Source organism: Lontra canadensis, unplaced genomic scaffold (genome assembly GCF_010015895.1).
Source record: "Lontra canadensis isolate GAN:19392208 unplaced genomic scaffold, GSC_riverotter_1.0 scaffold115, whole genome shotgun sequence".
In the NCBI taxonomy this organism is placed as follows: Eukaryota; Metazoa; Chordata; class Mammalia; order Carnivora; family Mustelidae; genus Lontra; species Lontra canadensis.
The window spans coordinates 5,143,901-5,163,165 of record NW_022631109.1 but is presented as its reverse complement, the minus strand read 5'-3'; the positions used below and the strand labels follow the sequence as shown (position 1 = coordinate 5,163,165).

Below are 19,265 nucleotides of genomic sequence, written 5' to 3'. Positions count from 1 at the left end.
CCATTCGTGATGGTGGCCTGGTCCTGGACCCACCCACAGCACATGGCATGGAACAGAATCCTGGCTGAACAAATGAATGGTTGCCTGAAGAGCCTTTTAAGTAAAAAGCAAATTAAAGGGAAAAAAAAGGTCTAAGTTAATATTTTAGGGAAAACGAAATGAGTGGTGTGCTGGAGCTGGCTTGCACTGGCTAATGAGCACAGACTCTGGAATCTTCCAGAATTTTATGAACCAGCTGTTATTAGAAATTTAATTATATAAACTTACAATTCCAGAAATGCTATTTTGAGGGTAATAAATACTGAACGCTTACCACTTCTTAATTATTTTCTATTTCACTATCACCGGTGTTCTTGAGGGAAATGGGCCTCTGCTGTACCTGCACAGGAGAAATGCTACAGAATAATGGCTAGCGCCTGTGTCTGCCCACCACCTGCTTCTGTGACCTCACGTGGGTACCCCGAAATCGGCCACGGTGGGAGCATTTACACCACGGAAATTGGCACGCACTCCTCCTACCCCCACCATCACCACGTGACCGGCGCGTGTCTGTATGTGCACAGAAAGTCTGGGAAACACATTTCAAGCTCTCAACTCTGGTTACCTCTAAAGGAAAGCAAAAGAAGAAAGCAGGATGAGGCTTTTGCTTCATTTGTCTATTTATGAGGTTATACTGCTTTTGTGGTTTAAATTTCGCAGATAGTGCTCACTTCGGCAGCACATATACTAAAATATGCAAATAGACCAAAAGAGGGAGCATGCAGCTCAGGCTTCACACTGCCCTGCATCCGTGCCCCAACAGCCTCCCCAGATGGTGCCCCAGTCCTCGGGGACCTTCCCCTGGAACGTCGCAGAGCCCTGTACTTTATCATAATGAGTCCCCCTGACATTATCATTTTCTGATTGTTCCTCTCTCTCCTGGGGAAAAAGAAAAGCATCTCTTGGCCCTGCAGCCAGTAGCGGGAGCTCTCAGCAGGCACTAAGAGCTATGGAGCCAGAGGAATGAGCTAGAATGTTGGCTTCACCATTTACAAGTGACACCATTTACAAGTGAGTGACCTTGGCCTCAGCTTCCGCATCTGTAAAACGGGGTAAAGGCCAACACAGCAATCCTGCCGTAATGACCTATGTGGGAGGCTCTCAGTAAACAGTTGTCATGACTGGAATTTGGGTTCTGACTGGAATCACAGTCTCTGGGCTCTTAATGAAGAGATAAATTGATAATTATCATTAATTCTGGGCAGTGGGAGGTATTCAGGTCAACAGTGAGTTGTTGTAATCTGCCTCTTTATGGCTTCAACTGGGTAGAGGGGCTCTGGGGGAGGTGGGAGCTGGGAGGGACGGGGGGACTGCCTCAGGCCTCTGACGCTGGCTCAGATCTAGAGGTTTGCTGAGGGACAGTTCTGGCCTTATCTTTCCCACCCATCAGGATTTTCTCAAACCAATCATTCATTCATTCACTTAACAGCTATCACTGAGGGGGCTGTTACCATGTCTGGCTCTGTGGATAAAATAGTGATCCAGGGAGACAATGCCTTTGCTCTCACAAACCTCACAGTTCAGGGAGCCACAGAAGAGAGACCACTGTAACAGTGCGTGGGCAGCACGGTGGTGGGCAAATCTGTGGAAAGGGGAGCTCAGAGCTGTGGCCAGTGTCTGGGAGTCAGTTGAGGACCTTCCTGGGAAATGTGGAATCCAAGAGAAGGTCTTGGAGAAGAGGAAAGTGAGGGTGTTCTGGGCGGAAGGAGCAGGAGGGGCAGGATCTCACAGAGCTTGCAGAGCATGTCACATGTTACTGAGAAACCCAGGCCATCCTGAGTAGACAGCTGAGACCAAGATGGCTCAGGAATGGTCAGCCAGGGTCAGATGCTCAGGTTCCAGCCCGCAGAAGGCTAGTCTCCCTGTGCCTCCCTCATCGTAGTAACGACTAACAAAGACATCGGTAACGAAACGCCAGTGGCTACCATTCAAAAAGCCATTTTGAGAGCACCTGGGTGGCTCGGTCGGTTGAGCATCTGACTCTTGATTTCAGCTCAGGTTGGTGGGATCGAGCCCTGCATCAGGCTCTGTGCTCAGCAGGGTATCTGCTTGAGATGTTCTCTCTTCTTCTCCCTCTGCACCCCCTGCCCCTGGCTAGTGTGCAGATGCATGCACGTGTGTTCTTTCTCCTTAAAATAAATAAATAAATAAATAAATAAATAAATAAATAAATAAATAAATAAATATTTTTTAAAAATAAAGAGCCAGTTTAAAAACAAAACCAAACCAAAAAAATCAATCTCACTGTGCCATGGAGTCTGACACACTGTTTTCATGGATTCTCACAACTCTGTGAATGAGCTACCATCATGCTTCCCATTTTGCGGATTAGAAAACTAAGGTTCAGGGCCACTCGGTAATTTGCCTGGGGCCACAAAAGAAATGTGTGATGAAGCCAGAGTTTGTTCAAATTCCGGCCTCTGCTGGTACAGCCTGCCTCTTACGCACTCTGCAGATAGATGGGCCTTATCCCCACACTCCCCTTAAGGACCTCATCAGAATCGACCAGGGAAGTCCTGGGGACCCCCTCAGAATTTCCAGTTTTGCTGCAGGCTTGAGGAGATTTGCTGTGTGAAGATCTGCATTTTAACAGAGGAACATTCTGCTTGGTGACAGAACATTCCCTGCCGTCAAGTGTTCACTGTTGGGCTCCTCTGAATGGTGCCATCACGGGATACTGCAGAGATCAGATTTTCAACAACGTGATTTGCTTGCAACTTTCCAGGAACCCACGGATCCATAAAGCATTCTGATTTTCAGCCCTGCACCTCTTCTTAAAGCAAAGCTGTTACAAAAATGATTGATGAAGCTATTCACAGTTGACAAAGCACTTCTGCGCATCTCAGATGCCCCTCCCAGAACCCCAGGAGGCAGACAGCATCGCCTCTGTTCTCCAGCCACTTCCCAGCCTAGCGAACTGAAATGGCAGAGCCAAAAAGAGGCCGGCCCGAACCTGAACTTGAACTGAACACTTGGGCTGGAAGCAGGGGTTAAGGGGGAAGGCGGGGGGGGGGAGTGGCTCTGAGATTATTTAGGCCCTGGCCTCCTAGCCTGATGTCTACAGATGGGCTTTGGCAAGGCGAAGGGGAGGCCCCTTAAAATGTGAGCAGCATTTGGGGAATATTGGTATATAACTTCCTAGGCTACTCTGGGGGCTTGAGTACCAGATCTAACCCCCCCCACCGCCTTTTAACTGCTAATGGAGTTAGTGCTTCCTCTTATCATTCTAAAACTCTCTTTTATCAAATTTCAAAAAAAGGCCTAGAGGCCTGATTAATGAGGCATGTTTACATACAATCCCAAATCCCACATCCAGGTTTTGCACACTGTAATATCGCTCACCATGCCCCTGTGACACTAACTGGAGGTAACACAGAGATCCCTGATCTGCTCATCACCCACTAGGCACCTGCCTACAACAAGCCTCAAGACTCACAACTCACAAGGGTGTGTTCTGGTGGACTCTGTATCCCCATTTTATGTAGAGGAAATCTAGGGCTTCAGGAGAGTAAGCGCCTAGCCCCAAGACACACGTCCCGCAAGCAGTAGAAACGTCTGAGTCCAAAGCCCCGTAAGCAACTCAGACAGGTCTTCCCCACCCAGGTCCAATCACCTCGTTACCAGCCTCAGGGCCAACTACTCCTTAACTCTGAACACGCTCAACCTCCATAAATCTGCCCATTGGTGAAACCAATGGGCTGAGCCCTTGGGCAAAAGGACTGGAGCAGCAGCAGGGTTAGAATGGGCCTGTGGCCAGAGGGAAAGGGAATAGAAACCAACTTTAAATATGCCACAGATGTCGAGGGTCTTCCAGGTTGATGGGGCAGAGGGAAGCAGCAAACAGGGCTGATGTGAAAAGCACCCACGGAATGGTCCAGAGAAAAGCAGCCCCTTCGCCATGGGCGGCTTGCCCCCAATCATCAGAGAAACGAACAAGAGTCAGAAAAAAAGCAGAGAACAAAGCAAAGCTCTGAGACAGCATCTCACATCCACGAGGTGGCTAGGATCAAAACGCTGGCCACCTGCAGGCGTCGGCAGGGACGAGAAGGACTCTGTCCTCACAGACGGCCAGTGAGGGGCAAAATGGTCCAGCCCCTCTGGGACACGGTCTGGCAGGTCCTCAGATGATTAAACACACAGTTCATTAACATGGGGTCGATTAACCCAGCAATTCCGCTCCTAGGTAGACGTCCGAGAGGAAATATGTCCACACAGAAACTCGCACACCAGCACAAACAGGAGCAATGAGCCAAAGATGGAACCAACCCCGCTGTCTGTCGACAGGCAAACGGACGAACCAAATGTGGTATGGCCATGCTGTGGAACAGAAAGGCCACAGAAAGGAACGATAATGCTACATCCACAGGGACAGCATGTCACAACAGGGAGGCACCTGGAAAACATCAAGCTAAGTGCAAGAAGCCAGTCACGACGGGCCACCTACTCGTTCACATGAATCCCCTAATCTCCTACGATCTCCTTCGTAGGGAAGTCCGGAACTGGGACATCTCTAGAGACAGAGCAAATCAGTGGTTCCTAAGGGCTGGAAAGGGGAGAGGGGTGATGGCTAAAGACAGAGTTTCTTATTGAGGTGATGAGAGGGTCCTCCCGCTGATGGGGGCGATGGCTGCATACAGAGGAGAATATATTGAACACCACGAAATTATACACTTTAAATGGGCAAACTGTGTGGTATGTGACTACATTGGAATAAAGTGGTTTTAAGAAATCTGCCAAGTGGCACCCGGGTGGCTCAGTTGGTTAAACATCTGACTCTTGATTTCAGCTTGGGTCTCGATCTCAGGGTCCTGGGATCCAGACCCATGTCAGACTTGGTGCTCAAGGGGGAAGGGGGGACAGGGGGGTGTGCCTGTCTCCCTCTCTCTCTCCTCCCACTCATGCTTGCTTGCTGAAATAAACAAAATCTTAAAAGAAAAGAAATCTGCCAAATATTCATCATCAGCAATCAGAGAAGGAAAAGGAAACCATGTTCTACTATCTGCTTGAAAAGTTCTCCCTAGAGAAACAGGAGTTTCTGTGTGAGTGGGAGTACCAAGGGGATGGTATATGGGCATTCATGTATGGGGCTGGAGACGAGCTCGAGTTTTGGTTTGAGGTCCTGACCCCCACAATTAGCTGCATGGCCTTGGACAAGCAACCTGGCCCTTGAAGGTCCAGTTTCCCAATTGGGACAAAGGGGAAGAGGGACATCTGTCCACTGGTACCATTCCAAGGATACAGAATTATGGCTCACAAATCTTTCAGTGGCCAATGAACAGATTTGGTGGCTGTTAGAGGTATTGCTGTCCGCCAAGCCTCATTAGCTTTTGCTAAGGACCCCCCTGGGAGTTTAAGACTGCAGAAGTGGGCTCCAACAAGACCCATCCTAAAGGAATTTTCAAACACCAGAAGACCCCAAGTCCCCTATTACTAAAGCCACGAAGTTCACCAGAAATTCGTGTCTCTCAAAACGAAGGCCTTTGGATATGTTCTCAAGATCCAAAAGCTCACACTAAGAATTTTTAATTCAATGTTTTCATTTAAAAAAAAAATCAGTGTATGGGAATCACTAGGAGATTCGCGTCCCAAAGAGTACTGTGCTTGGAACTCGGTTGGCACCTGTGGTCAACTGAATTCTTGGTCCCTGGTTCCTGCCCCTCCCCACGGGCCTCGGCCATGTGATTCTGCACGGGGCTCTCTCTTACAGGTGGTGGGGACTTCTTCTCCAGGTGCTTCAGCTGTGTGACTTGTCTGGCCGAAGGGATGTTAGCACACACCAAGCAAGCAAAGACTGGAAAGGTGCTTGCAAGGGTGGGCTTGCCTCTGGGGCCTCTCTGCCTTGACTGGGAGAAGAGCTTCCCCAAGGAGCCCCTGCTCCTTCAGCCCAGGCCTAGAACATGGAACAGACTTGGCTTCACGGTGAGGCCGCAAGTTCGCCCCGTGGCTTGTGGCTCAGCGGCCCAGCTGCACCCAGCGAAATCAGCCCCTTGCAGTCCCCCAGCAGACACCCCAGACACCCCAGACTATAAATGAGGACCGGCAGCTGGGCCAGCAGATACACGAGCAAGCATGCAAGACTGCTACTCTACAGAGCAGGTCGGCAAACTATGGCCTGCAAGGGAAATCCAGCTGCCGCCTGTGTTGGATGGCCAAGCAGTGAAGAATGGTTTGTGCATTTCTCAGTGGCTGGAAATAAACCAAGGGAAGACTATTTCATCATGGAAAAGGTATACGGAATTCAAATCTTGGCACCTGGAAAAAGTTTTACTAGACCACACCAGACCTGACTATTTTCCCGCTACAAGGGCAGAACTGAGGACATGTGGGGTTCACGGAGCCTAAAATATTTACGAACCAGCCCTTTACACAAAAAGTGTGCAACACCAGTTCTAGGTCACCGAATTCTGGACACACAGCTGACCAGACGACAGTACTTACTGCTGTCTGCCGCGAGCTAGCGAAAGAAGAGTAAAGGCAAACTTAAGAAACACGAGACCCATTCTGGCAAAGAATAGGTTAGGAACCATTGAGGCAGGTGCACTAAAAGATTCCCCAGTGTTTTAGAGACAAACGAAGAAAATGAGGGGGTCACCCGACAAATGGGAGTTTTGTTCCAGGAAAACACCATCTGACACACTACACTGATTTCCTTCAATTGAATTATGTTGGTTGGTATTGTTCTGTTCATTTTATATTTGTAAGTCTGTCTTGGGTAGTTGTAGCTGTTTAAGAGTTAGAAGAAATGGGGTGCCTGGGTGGCTCAGTCGGTTGGGTGTCTGCCTTCAGCTCAGGTCATGATCTTAAGGTCCATATCGGGCTCCCTGCTCAGTGGAGGGCCTACTTCTCCCTTTCCCTCTGCCTACCACTCTACCTACTTGTCCTCTCTCTCTCTCTCTCTCTAATAAATAAATAAAATCTTATTTTAAAAAAAGAGAGAGAGAGAAGAAATGTTGTTTCATCTAGATCTATGTTCACACCTTTTCAAATTACGTTAACCTAAGATTAATGTAACATTGGGACATCACCAACACCCACCCCCCCACCCCCGCTACATTAAAAGTCACCTGACCAACAGATACAGGAAAAGGTGCTGAAGATCTCTTTTCAGGACGGAAATGTAGATCAAAACCACAAAGAGCTACCCCTGCAGGCCTGTTAGAATGGTTAGCATCAAGCTGACAAGGGAGATCAAGCGCTGGCCAGGATGTGGAGAGAAGGGAACTCCTGAGCACGGCTTTGGGAACGGACACGGACACAGCCACCATGGAAAAGAGTGCAGAGGTTCCTCAAACACTTAAAAATAGAACTACCACGTGATCCAGCAATTTCTTTCTCAGAAACAGAAACAATGTGAAAAGTTTTGTGCCCTCCCGTCTTCCCTGCAGCATTGCTTACTATGGCCAAGACACGGGGACAACCCAGGTATCCCTCGGCAGATAAAGGGATGGGGAAGGTGTGGTAGAGATCTACCACGGAGTGTCATTCATCCATGAAAAAGAATGAAATCTTGCCATTTGCAATGACATGGATGGACTTCCATGTACAATGCTGGGTGAAATGAGTCAGACACAGGCAAACACCAGGTGATCTCACCTATATGAGGAATCTAAAAAAGAAAAACATCAAAACCCGAACTCCTAGATATGGAGAACAGATTGGCGGTTGCCAGAGGCAGAGGGTGTGGGGGTGGGGGAGTGAAGATGGTCAAAGTGAAATAAGTAAGCCCTGGCCATGTAACAGACAGCACAGTGACCATAGTTATTCCTATATTTAAAAAGTCACCGCAATACGAACCAGGTGAGAAAACCACCACAGCAGAAGTGCTGAGAAGACAAGGCATGGTGAAGGTCAAGTTAGGAGCTCCTTTACACTGGACATACTGTGCCAGCTCAGAATAGTTTTTCTCGCTCTTTTATTCCAGAATAATAGATTAGGAGAGTAACAGACAGTTCTAGCCAAAACAGGTTCACCAACATAGTACATATTTGTGTGGAATCTTTGGTTCGGTTTGTGATTCATAAACAAACGACCAGCATTTGTCAAATAGTTATATGAGACAAGCCCATTTAATGCTTATGATCTTAAGCGGAATCTTAAGACTCGGGTACATACTTTTTTATTCCTGGAAGAGCTGATATTGAATTGATAGTATTTTAAGGATCCCTCGCATGTTAGAATACGAGAAAAGCAACTCTTTTCTAGCATCATCTTCCACTCTTCCTTCTAAGCACACTCTGTACTTTCACTATCCCTTATCACCTTTCATCCCTCAGTGTGCCCCGTGCCCCCTGCTGCTCATGTCCCTGTTCCCTCAGTCCCCTACGCCATCAGCCACTCACTGCAACTTATCCCTCGACACCAAGTTCAGGCCTAAAAGCCAGGAGAGGGGCACCTGGGTGGCTCAGTGGGTTAAAGCCTGTGCCTTAGCCTCAGGTCATGATACCAGGGTCCTGGGGATCGAGCCCCGCATCGTGCTCTCTGCTCAGCAGGGAGCCTGCTTCCCCCTCTCTCTCTGCCTGCCTCTCTGCCTAATTGTGATCTCTCTCTCTGTCAAATAAATAAAAAATCTTAAAAAAAAAAAAAAGCCAGGAGACCCCAGTGGCCATGCACACACTTAGTGCCTAGGGATCTGGTGTTCTGCATGCCATTTCCACTAAAACAAATTAGGACTCCTGGGAGAGATGGCTAGAACATCTTCTTGCTCCAGAAAGTAAGGGAAGTATGAAAATAAGGACAAGGAGCCAGTCTGAATGGGCTCCCGCTGGCCAAATCTAGAGCAATTTAAACATCAGAATGAATAATGACAGGAATGGACTAGAACACACGGAAGAAAAAAAAGGATTCAAGAGTCCATCCTGATGCTAAAAATAACTTTAAAAATGAGGGATGAGGTGGAGGAGAAAGTTGAGCAATTTTTTTTTTTTTTAAACAGAAGGATGTCCCGTAGTGAATGTAGAATGTAAATCATTTCAAGCCATGAATCATAATTGATGATGCGGGCAAGAATCATCAACAGTTGCTAAAACGACTGGGTAAAAGGTAAGACAAACTGACCTCACGTGCCTCCCGCTATCTACAGGGAGAAAGACACAACACCCTCCGTGCCAAAAAGCTACAATCTGCATCGATCATGAGGAAACAATCAGGCAAATCTAAACCGTGCAACGTTCTGCAAACCACTGCCCAGGACTTCTCCAAGATATCAATATCCTGAGAGAGAGAGAGAGAAAACAAAACAAAACTAAACTAAAAAACGACGCAGGGGAACTCTTCTAGAATGAAGGAGACTAATGAGACGTGACCATTAAATGCGGCATGGGATGCTTGAGTGGGTCCTGGATGGGGGAAAGACTATAAAGGCCACTTCCCCAGGGCCACAGGCACGATGTGACTATGGACTCCAGTTGAGACAGTACTGTAACCATGGTTAAATTTCCTGCATATAATAATTCTATCGTGGGGACAGAGGACAGCAGTCAGCAAACTATGGCTACAGCTCAAATGCAGCCCCCTGTCTGCTTTTGTACAACTGGGAGCGAAGCATGGTGCTTGCAGTTCTTAATGATTACAAAAAAATTTTTATATTAATTTCATTTATATGGTTTTATGCGTGAAACGTAGATGAGATGTGAGTTGCATTTGAAGTTATAGGATGTTCACGTCTGGCGTTCACAAATAAAGTTTTATAGGAACACGGCCATGCTCGTTCATTCACCTACTGTCTCTGGCTGCTTTCGCCCCACGGCTGCAGAGTTGCGTAGCAGTGATGGAGAGCACGTGGCCCATAAAGCCTGATGTCTATGACCATCTCTCAAGCAGTTCAGAACACAAAACAAAAAGAAACAAAACACAAAGGAGCATGCGCACGCATGCGCACGCACACGCCTGTCGGTATATATAGGAGAGATTCAAGCAATTCTTACAAAATGTTAGCAATGAGTGAATTAGGTGCAGGGTATGTGGGTGTTTATTATATTGCCCTTGTAACTTTTTCAAGAAGTCTGAAAATTGCAAAATAAAGAGTTAATAAAAAATGAGCAGACAAGCATGGGAAGTACCTGCTCATACACATACACACATACACGTCCACCTGTCTCAGGTGTTCCTTCTTTTCTTTTCTTCCTGGACAAGCCCCTTATTCTTGCCTTCTCAGAGCTCTCCCAAACTCGGTGACACCTGCGTGCTCCCACTGACATCTCGCGGTATTGCTACTGTCGGCTTCTATGTCCCTCTAACCCAGTCACTCGGGGGTTTTCAGACTCTGTTCTGGATGCTGCGTCATGAGCTTCTGCACATTTTACAATGGAACTTGAAATGGAGAACACTGGGAAGTACCATTTCACCTCGGTTTCCCCCAGGAATAGTAGGAGCTAGCAAGCAGAGGGGCTGACCGACAGCAGGTGAGGAAGGCTCCCACACAGTGTCCTCATTATAAGGACCCCCGGGAAATCTCCCGTCCAGTATCAGTACCCAGAAGGGAAGACCTCCCCAGGAGCTAACTGGGGACTTTTCACGATATGGACAGAAGGTGCTGGTAGCTGACCAGGCTTCCCTTTTCCCCAGTGGCTGCCGGCTTGGGACCTCCTAGAGCTAAAAGCGCATACAAGGGTCATTCTGGTCTGCATTTTTAGCCTCATTCCTGCCTCTGCTTAGGGTCTCTGTTCTTGCTTTTCTTTCTTCTGTCACTCCCAGTTTTAATATGCTATGATGTTCTATTTTATGTGTCCTGCTAAGCTACCCTAAATCCCTTCTGGAACAAGACGGCGTCTAAGCAAGAAATGTAAATAGACACCCTGTGCTGGCCTCCTCCTTACTCCTCCTGTTTCCAAACCACACGGCTGCCCGCACTCCCAAACACCCCAGGCCTGCAGCATGGTCGCTGGCTGCCGCTGGCCGAGGGCGGCCTGGCAGGCCCGGCAAGAACTTCTGGGATTTATCCTTTCCAATGAGATGAGAAGGCAGAGGAAGGGGGCATTTCTTTTCTAAGCAGCCAGAGGTCCGGGCAGAACTCTGGAAGAGGAGGCCAGGACATGGAGAGATGCGAAACAGACATGGCCACCGAGTTCATCTAGAGACAGGCCCTGGCCTGTGGGACCAGGTTTCCTCTGGGCAGAGGGGAGACAGAGAAGGAATGAGTACTGCGCGAGAAGGATGAGTAGAATAAAGTCAGGCAAGGCCAACAGGGAGGAAGAGGCAAGATAAGGAAGGCAGGCAGAGAAGGCCCAGGAGGCAGAAGCGAGGGCTGGTTCTGGAGTCAAGACTACTAGGTTAGAACCCCAGCTCTGCTACTCATCAGTTGCTTGGTTTTGGGCAGACTGACTTCCCTCTCCAGACCTCAGTTTTCCCAGCAGTACAATGGGTAGAATAATATCTACTTCCCGGGGGCATCGTTAGGGTCAAATGAGATCACGCTGTCACGTGCTGAGCACAGACCCAGAAACTTCGTAAGTGCTAAAGAAGCGGGAACAGGCACGCTCCTCCTTAGCTCTGCCGTTATTTCCACTGGAGTAGAGTGTGCACACTGAGGCCCCGTGGAAGGAAATATGCTGGATGAAGGCCAGAGCTTTAGAAGGCAGGCAGAAGGTCAAGAAAGACATTGAGAACGGCTGTGAGACAGCATCTGACTAATGAATGCAGTGTATCTGAGATACCATGCTTCCATATCCCGGTCCAAAATCAGCGCTGTGGTTCATCCCAACTTTCCCCACCCCCTTCCATGCAACCAACGCAGCAACTGAGCAGACGGAGCTGTTCCTCATTCCTGCTTTTCCCCAACTCAAAGCCTGACCGAGGACACGCACGCACATGCACGCGTGCGCACACACATACACAGGGCTCTGCTTTCTTGAGCCATCTTGTCTATCTGTTCTCTCAGAGTCTCTCGCCTCTCTGGATCACAAAGGTCAGAGACTCCACATGGCCCTGTGACCTCTGGCCACTCCCTACCCCGCACCCATCCCCATGTCACAGCTCACAGCAGCCCCAAGGCCCTAGGAAGGAACCTCCAGCAGGGCAACAGGACCGCCCACCCCCGGGGCCCTGAATTGCAGGCCATGCCCACTCTCCACTGGTAGAGCTGGTCTACCACCAGGTTGCACACTCCAGGGGTTCCTCCGCTTCCTTTCCTCCAGACCGCAGCCCCATGCGGCAAATCGGGGAAGGCTGCTTGCCCAGCTGGGCTGTCCCAAGGTGTAGGTTCTTGTGGGCGGGGGAAGGAGCAAACCCTTAGATTTTTGCCTCTGCCGAACCTCTACCCATCCTTTAAGACCCATCTCCAGTCTGCCCAGTCAAAAGCCACTCCCCTCCTCCCTGGCCCCACAACATTCTACAAGGACTACAACCTCCAGCGACACTCCGCCTCGATGGTACCTGGTTGGGAATAGAGCTCCTCGCCTCCCATCCTGAAAGCCTGGCACTGTGGAAAGGGGCTATCTTTGTGAGAAGCCACAGTCTACCGTGCGTCAGCCTTGGGAGTTGGGGTCACATGCTTAACCTCTTTAGTCCTGGGCTCCATCCTCGGAACCAGAAGGCCAGCAACCTTCGCCTGTGGGGCTGTCAAAGGAGTAATGTAGCACCCAGCTAGCCTAGAATCCTTGCTTTTGAGCAGCCAGACTTTCAAAACAAGCCAGCCAGCCTTGCTGGCTCTCTCCTCCCCTCCCACTCATATCTCCATCCCCAGAAGCGTGGCTTCCATCTCGAAACTGCCTGTAGCCAGGATACAGAGCCCCATGCCCTGCGCAAGCCCAGTGGCTTTCAGTACCCCTGCTTCTCTGCCACCAGGCAACCACAGCCCATCCTTTCCAGGGGCCTCAGCTGCATCCAGGCAGGTGCTTCGTGTGCCCTCCGCCCAGGCCCCTGTCCTCAGCTGACCCGCATGCGCGGACCTGTCCTTGGACTGCCCACCTGGGCGTCTCCTAGCCATGCGCACCTGCAGCTCACTCACCGAGCCTGAACTCACCTTCGCCACTCCCCTGGCTCAGGCCAGCAATCTCCCGCTCTCTGCATGTGTCGACAGACGTCCCCCCACCCTAGACACGCAAGCCCACTGCATTCACCTCCTATCCCTTCTTAACAAACTGCCACAACACCATAGCTTCAAACACTGCCCGTTTATTACCTCACAGTTCCAGAGGTTGGAAGGCCTAAAAATCAAGGTGTTGGCAGGGCCGAGTTCCTTCTGGAGGTTTAAGGGAAGATTCTACTTCCTTGCCTTTTCTAAAGGGAACCTGCATTCCTTAGCTCCTGGCTCCTTCTTCTATCTTCAAGGCCAGCGGGATAACATCTTCCCATCTTTTCTGAGTCTGATTCTCTTGTCTCTGTCTTATAAGAATACTTGTAATTCCATGGGGCCCACCTCCATAATCCAAGATAATCTCCCCATCTCAAGAGCTTAATGTAATACCCTCCGGAGAGTCCCTTTGGCCATCTACGAGGACATAGGCAGGGATCCAGGGGTCAGTACACGGCCATCCTCAGAGAAGCCATGATTAGGCCCTACTACACTCCCCTCCCTCCAACTGCTCCGAGTCTCTAGGATATCCCTCTAGTGACAGCAAAACTGTTGACCTGTCTCCCTTCCATAGGCAATGTCTCCATCTGAACCTTCTTGGTCATAGAAGAGCTTGTCCACCCTACCTCATCGCTCCTCTGGAGTCAACCAGCTCTCCAGGAGGACAGTCCCCCACCAGGTTTTTCAAGGATGTTACTGTCTTTCTCTGAACAAAGCTCCCCGCCCCCGGGTCTGCTTGCAGTCATCCGCTCCCAGCTCCCGTCTCTCCTGCACTGATCTCACCGCTGTTCCAGCTTCCGAGAAGTGAGTCTACTGGTCACCTAACAGTGTTCCCACCTTGCCGCTCTCTCGAAGGGCTTCACCACAGCACCATCGGCTACGGAGACCAGATCATTCTTCGTGGGATGAGGCTGTCCCATGCACTGTGAAAGGTTTAGCAGCATCCCCGGTCTCTGCCTTCCAGATGCCAGTAGCATATCCCCATCCCAAGTTATGATGGCCAAAAATGTCTCCAGATGTTACCAAACGTCTGGGGTGGGCTGGGCGTGGGGGGGGGCACCAACTCCCCCAGGTCAAGAACCACTGTCTGACCGAGTAGTTGTTGCCAAGGTCGCCGGTGACTTCTCTGGCACTAAATCCAGTGGACACTTCTGAGCCCTTCTCTTGTTGGCCCTTCTGTCCTTCCTACCTCTCAGGCTGCAATTCCTATCTCCCTTGCAGGATCACGTTCCCCTCCTGGACCGCTAGCCCTAGGCCCTCTCCACCTCTCGTTCACCTGTTCTCGCTGGGGGCTGCCCTCAGCACCCTTAGCCCTACCGACACCTACATCCCGGTGACTCAGGAACTGACATCTGCAAACCTCCTCTCCCAGCTCCACACACACGTAGCTAACTGCCTAGTTGACAAGGCCACTGGGGACCTTGCCGTCACTCCAAACTCTGCGAGTCCAAAACCAGAAAGGGGATCTCGCCCTCCGCCCAGGCCCTGCCCTGCATTCCACTTCTAAGAGTCCCCTTCCTGACCTACTGAGAGCAGAACACGGAAAGACTTGTTCTGGCCAATTCCCTCTCCCTTACTTAGACCAACTGATCTGTTTGCCAGTCAGTCTCACTCATCCCTGAACCGGGTCACAAACCAGTTCGCCTATCTCCATGTCGTCACTCCACTCTCGCTCAAGCCTCCACTATCACCAAAGTAGAGAACGAATGTAGCCCTCTCAGTGGGATGTGGGCATCCATTCTCCACCAATGCCCCCACCCCTGATCTGGTCTCCAGGCTGCACCCAAAGTCACCCTTTCAAAACATAAACAAAACTTTTTATTGTTCTTAAAGAGCAGAAGTCCCAGTTTGGTCTACTGGGCCCTAGACTTCCAAGTTTCTCTCTCCCCCCTCCTGGCCCCTGGTACTCCAGGGGCTGCACTCCAGGTATGAAGCTCCACTCCAGGTACAATGACTTTCTTCTAGTCATGCAAATGTGCCGTTCTTTCCTGCCACAGGGCCTTTGCACATGCTGTTCTGTCCATCTGGTGGGCATTCTCTCCTGTCAATCACAGCTCCACTATCAGGAAACCTTCCCCGACCTCTGGTCACACCAATTCCTCCAGTTGTTCCCTTTTCTCCTAGCCTCACTGTCTCTTCATCTCCTGAATCATGATTTTACATTTATTTATCTTATTGTTTGATTCATTCTAGCTTCCCCATAAGAAGCCCTATGAGGGCAGGACTGATGTCTGATCTGGCCCATCACTATATCCCCAAGGCCAGTTCAATGCCTAGCACAGAGGAGCCCCACAAGAAGGGTTTAATTAATGACTAATGAATGATCTTCCTACTCCCTAAGCCTGACTTTCTCTACTGGCTCTGCCTTCTTCCCTCTCTGTTCAAGCTTGACTCCCGAGAGTCAAGAGTCATCCCTAATAATCCTTCCTCTTCAGATCGTTACAAACCCTCTTCCTTACCTCCACATCCCATCCGTTAATAAATCTCAGAGATTCTCCTTCCTGAACCTCTCGCGAATGTGCCTGCCCCCAGCACCCAAGTTGAAACCAGCATCTTTGCCTGCCCATCCCGGTTCTCCATTCTGCTCCCTACCCTGCCCATTCTGCAAGGCCTCTGCCTGGCCTGCTTCAATGTTTTCCCCCAGCCCACAGGAGAAGCACACACTTACCCAGACTCAGGAAATGTAGCGTGATCTGCCCCTGCCTCCTTCTCTGCTGATTTCTCTCCACACTGACTCTTGAGCTCATTGCTAACACCACACCGGACCTGTTGGGAGCTTCCCTCACTCAGCTGCTTTTGTGCCTACAGCATTCTTCCATCTCCCGTCCCCTGACTGCTACTCAGTCCTCAAGTCTCAAGCTGAAGGAAATCCTGCCCAAACCCCTCAAGGAGGCCAACGACAACGATAATAGCTGATACTCACTGCATGCTTCCCGAAGGCAGGCATGGCTCTAAAAACTTCATAGTATTGACCTATTTCCTCTCCACCATCAATTATAATTATTCTGTTATTCTGTTATAGAACACAGGCACAGAGAAGTTAAATGACTCGTCCAAGGTCACGTTTGATAGTAAAACGCCAGCAAAGCTGGCTGACAGAACGAACTTGGGCTCCAGGCCCCAGATCCCCGAGCACCATGAACACCACCGTCTCCCTCTGCTTCGAGAGTGTCCCGTCTTCCCCCTTCCCTAGCAATGATCATGTGTGCACATACCTGTCCAGTATCTGTTCTCCCCACCAGATTGTCCCCTCCCTGAGGGTAGGGGCGACTTCCTCCAGTACCCAGCCCAGCACCCAGCATCACTGCTTTTTGGGCTGAATGTCATGCTCTGCATTCCCACAGCCCCCAGACCCAAGTCACCCACTGCGGAGGAAGGCCTGGGTCAACCCTTTGTAAATGCCACACAATGGCCCGCCAGACACACACATGAACATTCACGGGGAAACAGCCCTGAGTTCCGCCTGGCCGGCCGGCCATACATTCCCTAGAGCCCCACCGATTCTACTGATGACCCCAGCCAGACGGGCCCCTCAGCATGGCCATCAGCCACCCAGGGTGGCACACCTACTCAGCCAGGGCAAGGGGATAGCGAGATCCATCATCCCCGAATCCTGGACGGATGGCAGGAAAGCTCTCAGGCCAGGCTGGGCCAGCATATGGCTCCCCCTGCTGGTTTCCTTCCATGCTCCTTAGCACCCTCTCCCACGGCTCGGGCCAGGCAGGGGACACTCACCAGCCAGGAGAAGAAGCCAGCTGATTTGTCCTGGGTGGAGATCTGCCCCTCATAGGGGCCGAAGATGTGGCCCTTGGGGATGACCTCATTTATGCATCGCACGTCATTCTCCCCACTGGCTTCCTTGACCACCTCCATGCCCTGCGGGATGGTGAGGGCAGCCCTGTCTGGGATGCCCACGGGCACTGGCGTGTCGGACACAAACACTGGGGGACCGTGGTTCGGGCACTCATCCACAAAGTACTCCTGGCAGGACTCGCAGACTGAAGGGACGGAAAGAGCGAAAGAGCCTCAGTTGGTGCGGGGAGGCGGGACGCCCACGGCGGAGGCTGAGGGGCTGCAGGGAGGCCCACCCTGAGGACGGCATCAGGCAGTGGAAAGCACACTGCATGGGACTCACGAGTCCCGGCCCTGGCTCCACCCCAGCCAGCCACAGGCCCCTGAGTCTTCAGTGGTAAAAACCCATTCCCCTCCCTGGGGGCTCGGCAGACACGCCTGCCAGTGAGGAGGAGGCCAGGAGCTCCCTTTGTTTCAAGTTCACAGCCTAGCTCTGGAGGCAGACGGGCCCGCGTTGGAACAGCAACTGTGTGAATCTGAGGGCTGTGGGACCCGAAGCAGGGCTCTCAGCCCCCACCAAGCCCCAGGGTCCTCACCTGGAAAATGGGACCAATAAGGGCCACTTCAGTGGTTAAGGGTGAGGATTAATGGAAGCCTGGACCGGTCTCTGATACATCATAGGCAAGCGCCTATCATTAGTCCTATGGCTGCAAATTCCCTAAGCAGAGATGGGGTATGGGTGCGGGGGAGCAGGGTGAAGGGGTAAAGGGAGGAGAAAGCCAGGAACAGCCCAAGGCTCCACTTACACCAGAAGTCCACTTGCTGGAAGCTTTTGGGCATGATGAGCTCACGCTTCCCCTTCAGTTTCTTGGGCTCCACTTCCATGGGTGAGGGGTCTGGTCTCCTAGAGCTGGCCAGGCCAGGGGCCAGTAAAGGAAGCAAAGAAGCCATCAGAGAGTGGGAGGCTGGTGGGCAGAGAAGCCATGGACCTGGCCAGGAGGCCACAGGGACGTGGGGATGTGGGGCGGGCGATGGAGTGCCAGCCTGTTCAGGGCAGGGGATCGTGAAAAGGTAGGTGTTCTGAGACCTGGGCCTAGGCCTTTAGGGCCACCATGTGGGTTCTTTTGGTCTTCTAGGGCCTGTGCTCACTCACATCTGCTCCCAGGAGCTGCCCAAAGCAGGCGAAGGACTATGGGCCAGGCGTGGGAACTCTCCCCAGGGCGTGCAACCAACCCAGCCCCGAGATTCCCCACTTCTCCCTCTCCTGCCCCCACGTCAGGGCCTCACCAGGGCTGGCCATACTCCTGGTCTCGGAGTGGGGAGCAGACCTCGGTCTTCACCACGGTCACCATATCCCCCACAGCCGCCTTGGTCTGGGCCAGGCACTCCTTCATGTTGTCAGTCATTCTGTCCTGGGGACACGAAGGCGGGACCAGCACAGGAAGAGGATCAAAGAGACAGGGGAAGAAGGGTGAGTGTCAGAGAGGGCAAGCAGGGGTCCCGTGGAGTCTGGTTACCCTCCCTGCCATCCCCAGAGGAAACGCTTGAGAACAGAGACAACAAAAACAGCTGTAGCCCGGCCAAGAGGAAATGCCATTTCTATCCCGGGCTGGTCCTGGGGAAGACTGGAGCCACCAGCCCCATGGGGTCAGAGGCCGAGGGGCAGCTCAGGCCAGGGGGCAGGACTGGATAGCACAGCATGGACCCCGAGACCAAAGAAAGGGCAAAGGATGAGACTTCCACAGAAGCCTCCGCACAAAAGTCTGCAATGAGGGACCGGGAGAGGGACCCACTCGGGTCCAGCTGGGGCCAAAGAGGGACTGACAGAGGAACCTGGCCCCTCGGCACGGGCTGCGCAGCCCCCTCACTCAGGGGCTGCCAGGGAATGTGGCCAAGCCCGCTCTGCCAGCTCAGAGCAGGTACAGGCGGGCCTGGGGGTCCTGGTGTGGGCCGGCAGGGCCAGCCCTGACTCCAAGCCCCACCCGCTCTCTCTAGGGGAGTCTCCCCAGCCCGCCGCTTACCGCCCTCCTCCACCACCGCGCCGGGCTTCAGCCCCTCCCTCGGCACCCCGGGATCCTCATGCCAAGCCCGGGGACACTCTTCGGGCCAGGGCGGCGCGCGGCTCGGACTGGGACCGCGCTCGCGGCCCGGGACTGGGCGAGCTGCGTGTGTGACTCACTACCCGGGGCCCCGCTGGCCACACCCCTGCTCCTCGGCTAATCAGCCCCCTGCTCCCCACCGGGGCCCCAAAGCCGGCGGCGGCTGGGAGGGGTGCGGGGAAACACGACGGCCTGCCCCCTCCTCCGAGCCGGCGGGGCCGGGGGGCGCGCGGAGGGGGGCGGGGGCTGCCCGGGGCGGGCCGAGTCGCCCCTCCCCGGCCCCCGGGCCACCGCCCCCCCCCACCCCGGCTCCCGCAGCCCCGCGG

The 19,265-nt window shown here is 52.0% G+C and overlaps 1 protein-coding gene across 6 annotated transcripts in view; it reads right to left on the bottom strand.

The window, feature by feature from the left end:
• The window catches only part of PRDM11 (PR/SET domain 11), a 77,565-nt gene that overhangs the window by 27,397 nt on the left and 30,903 nt on the right, over positions 1 to 19,265 (bottom strand). For 5 of the 6 annotated variants that reach the window (XM_032840712.1, XM_032840711.1, XM_032840716.1 and 2 more), the window contains exons 2-4: positions 18,128 to 18,252; positions 17,647 to 17,750; positions 16,784 to 17,046 (exon numbers count right to left, since the gene is read on the bottom strand). In XM_032840712.1, the coding sequence (XP_032696603.1) occupies positions 16,784 to 17,046; positions 17,647 to 17,750; positions 18,128 to 18,246 (486 nt within the window). In that variant the 5' untranslated portion in view covers positions 18,247 to 18,252. Of the gene's footprint in view, positions 1 to 16,783; positions 17,047 to 17,646; positions 17,751 to 18,127; positions 18,253 to 18,861; positions 19,196 to 19,265 lie in introns of those variants that run through there. The other variant, XM_032840713.1, reaches the window with a different exon arrangement.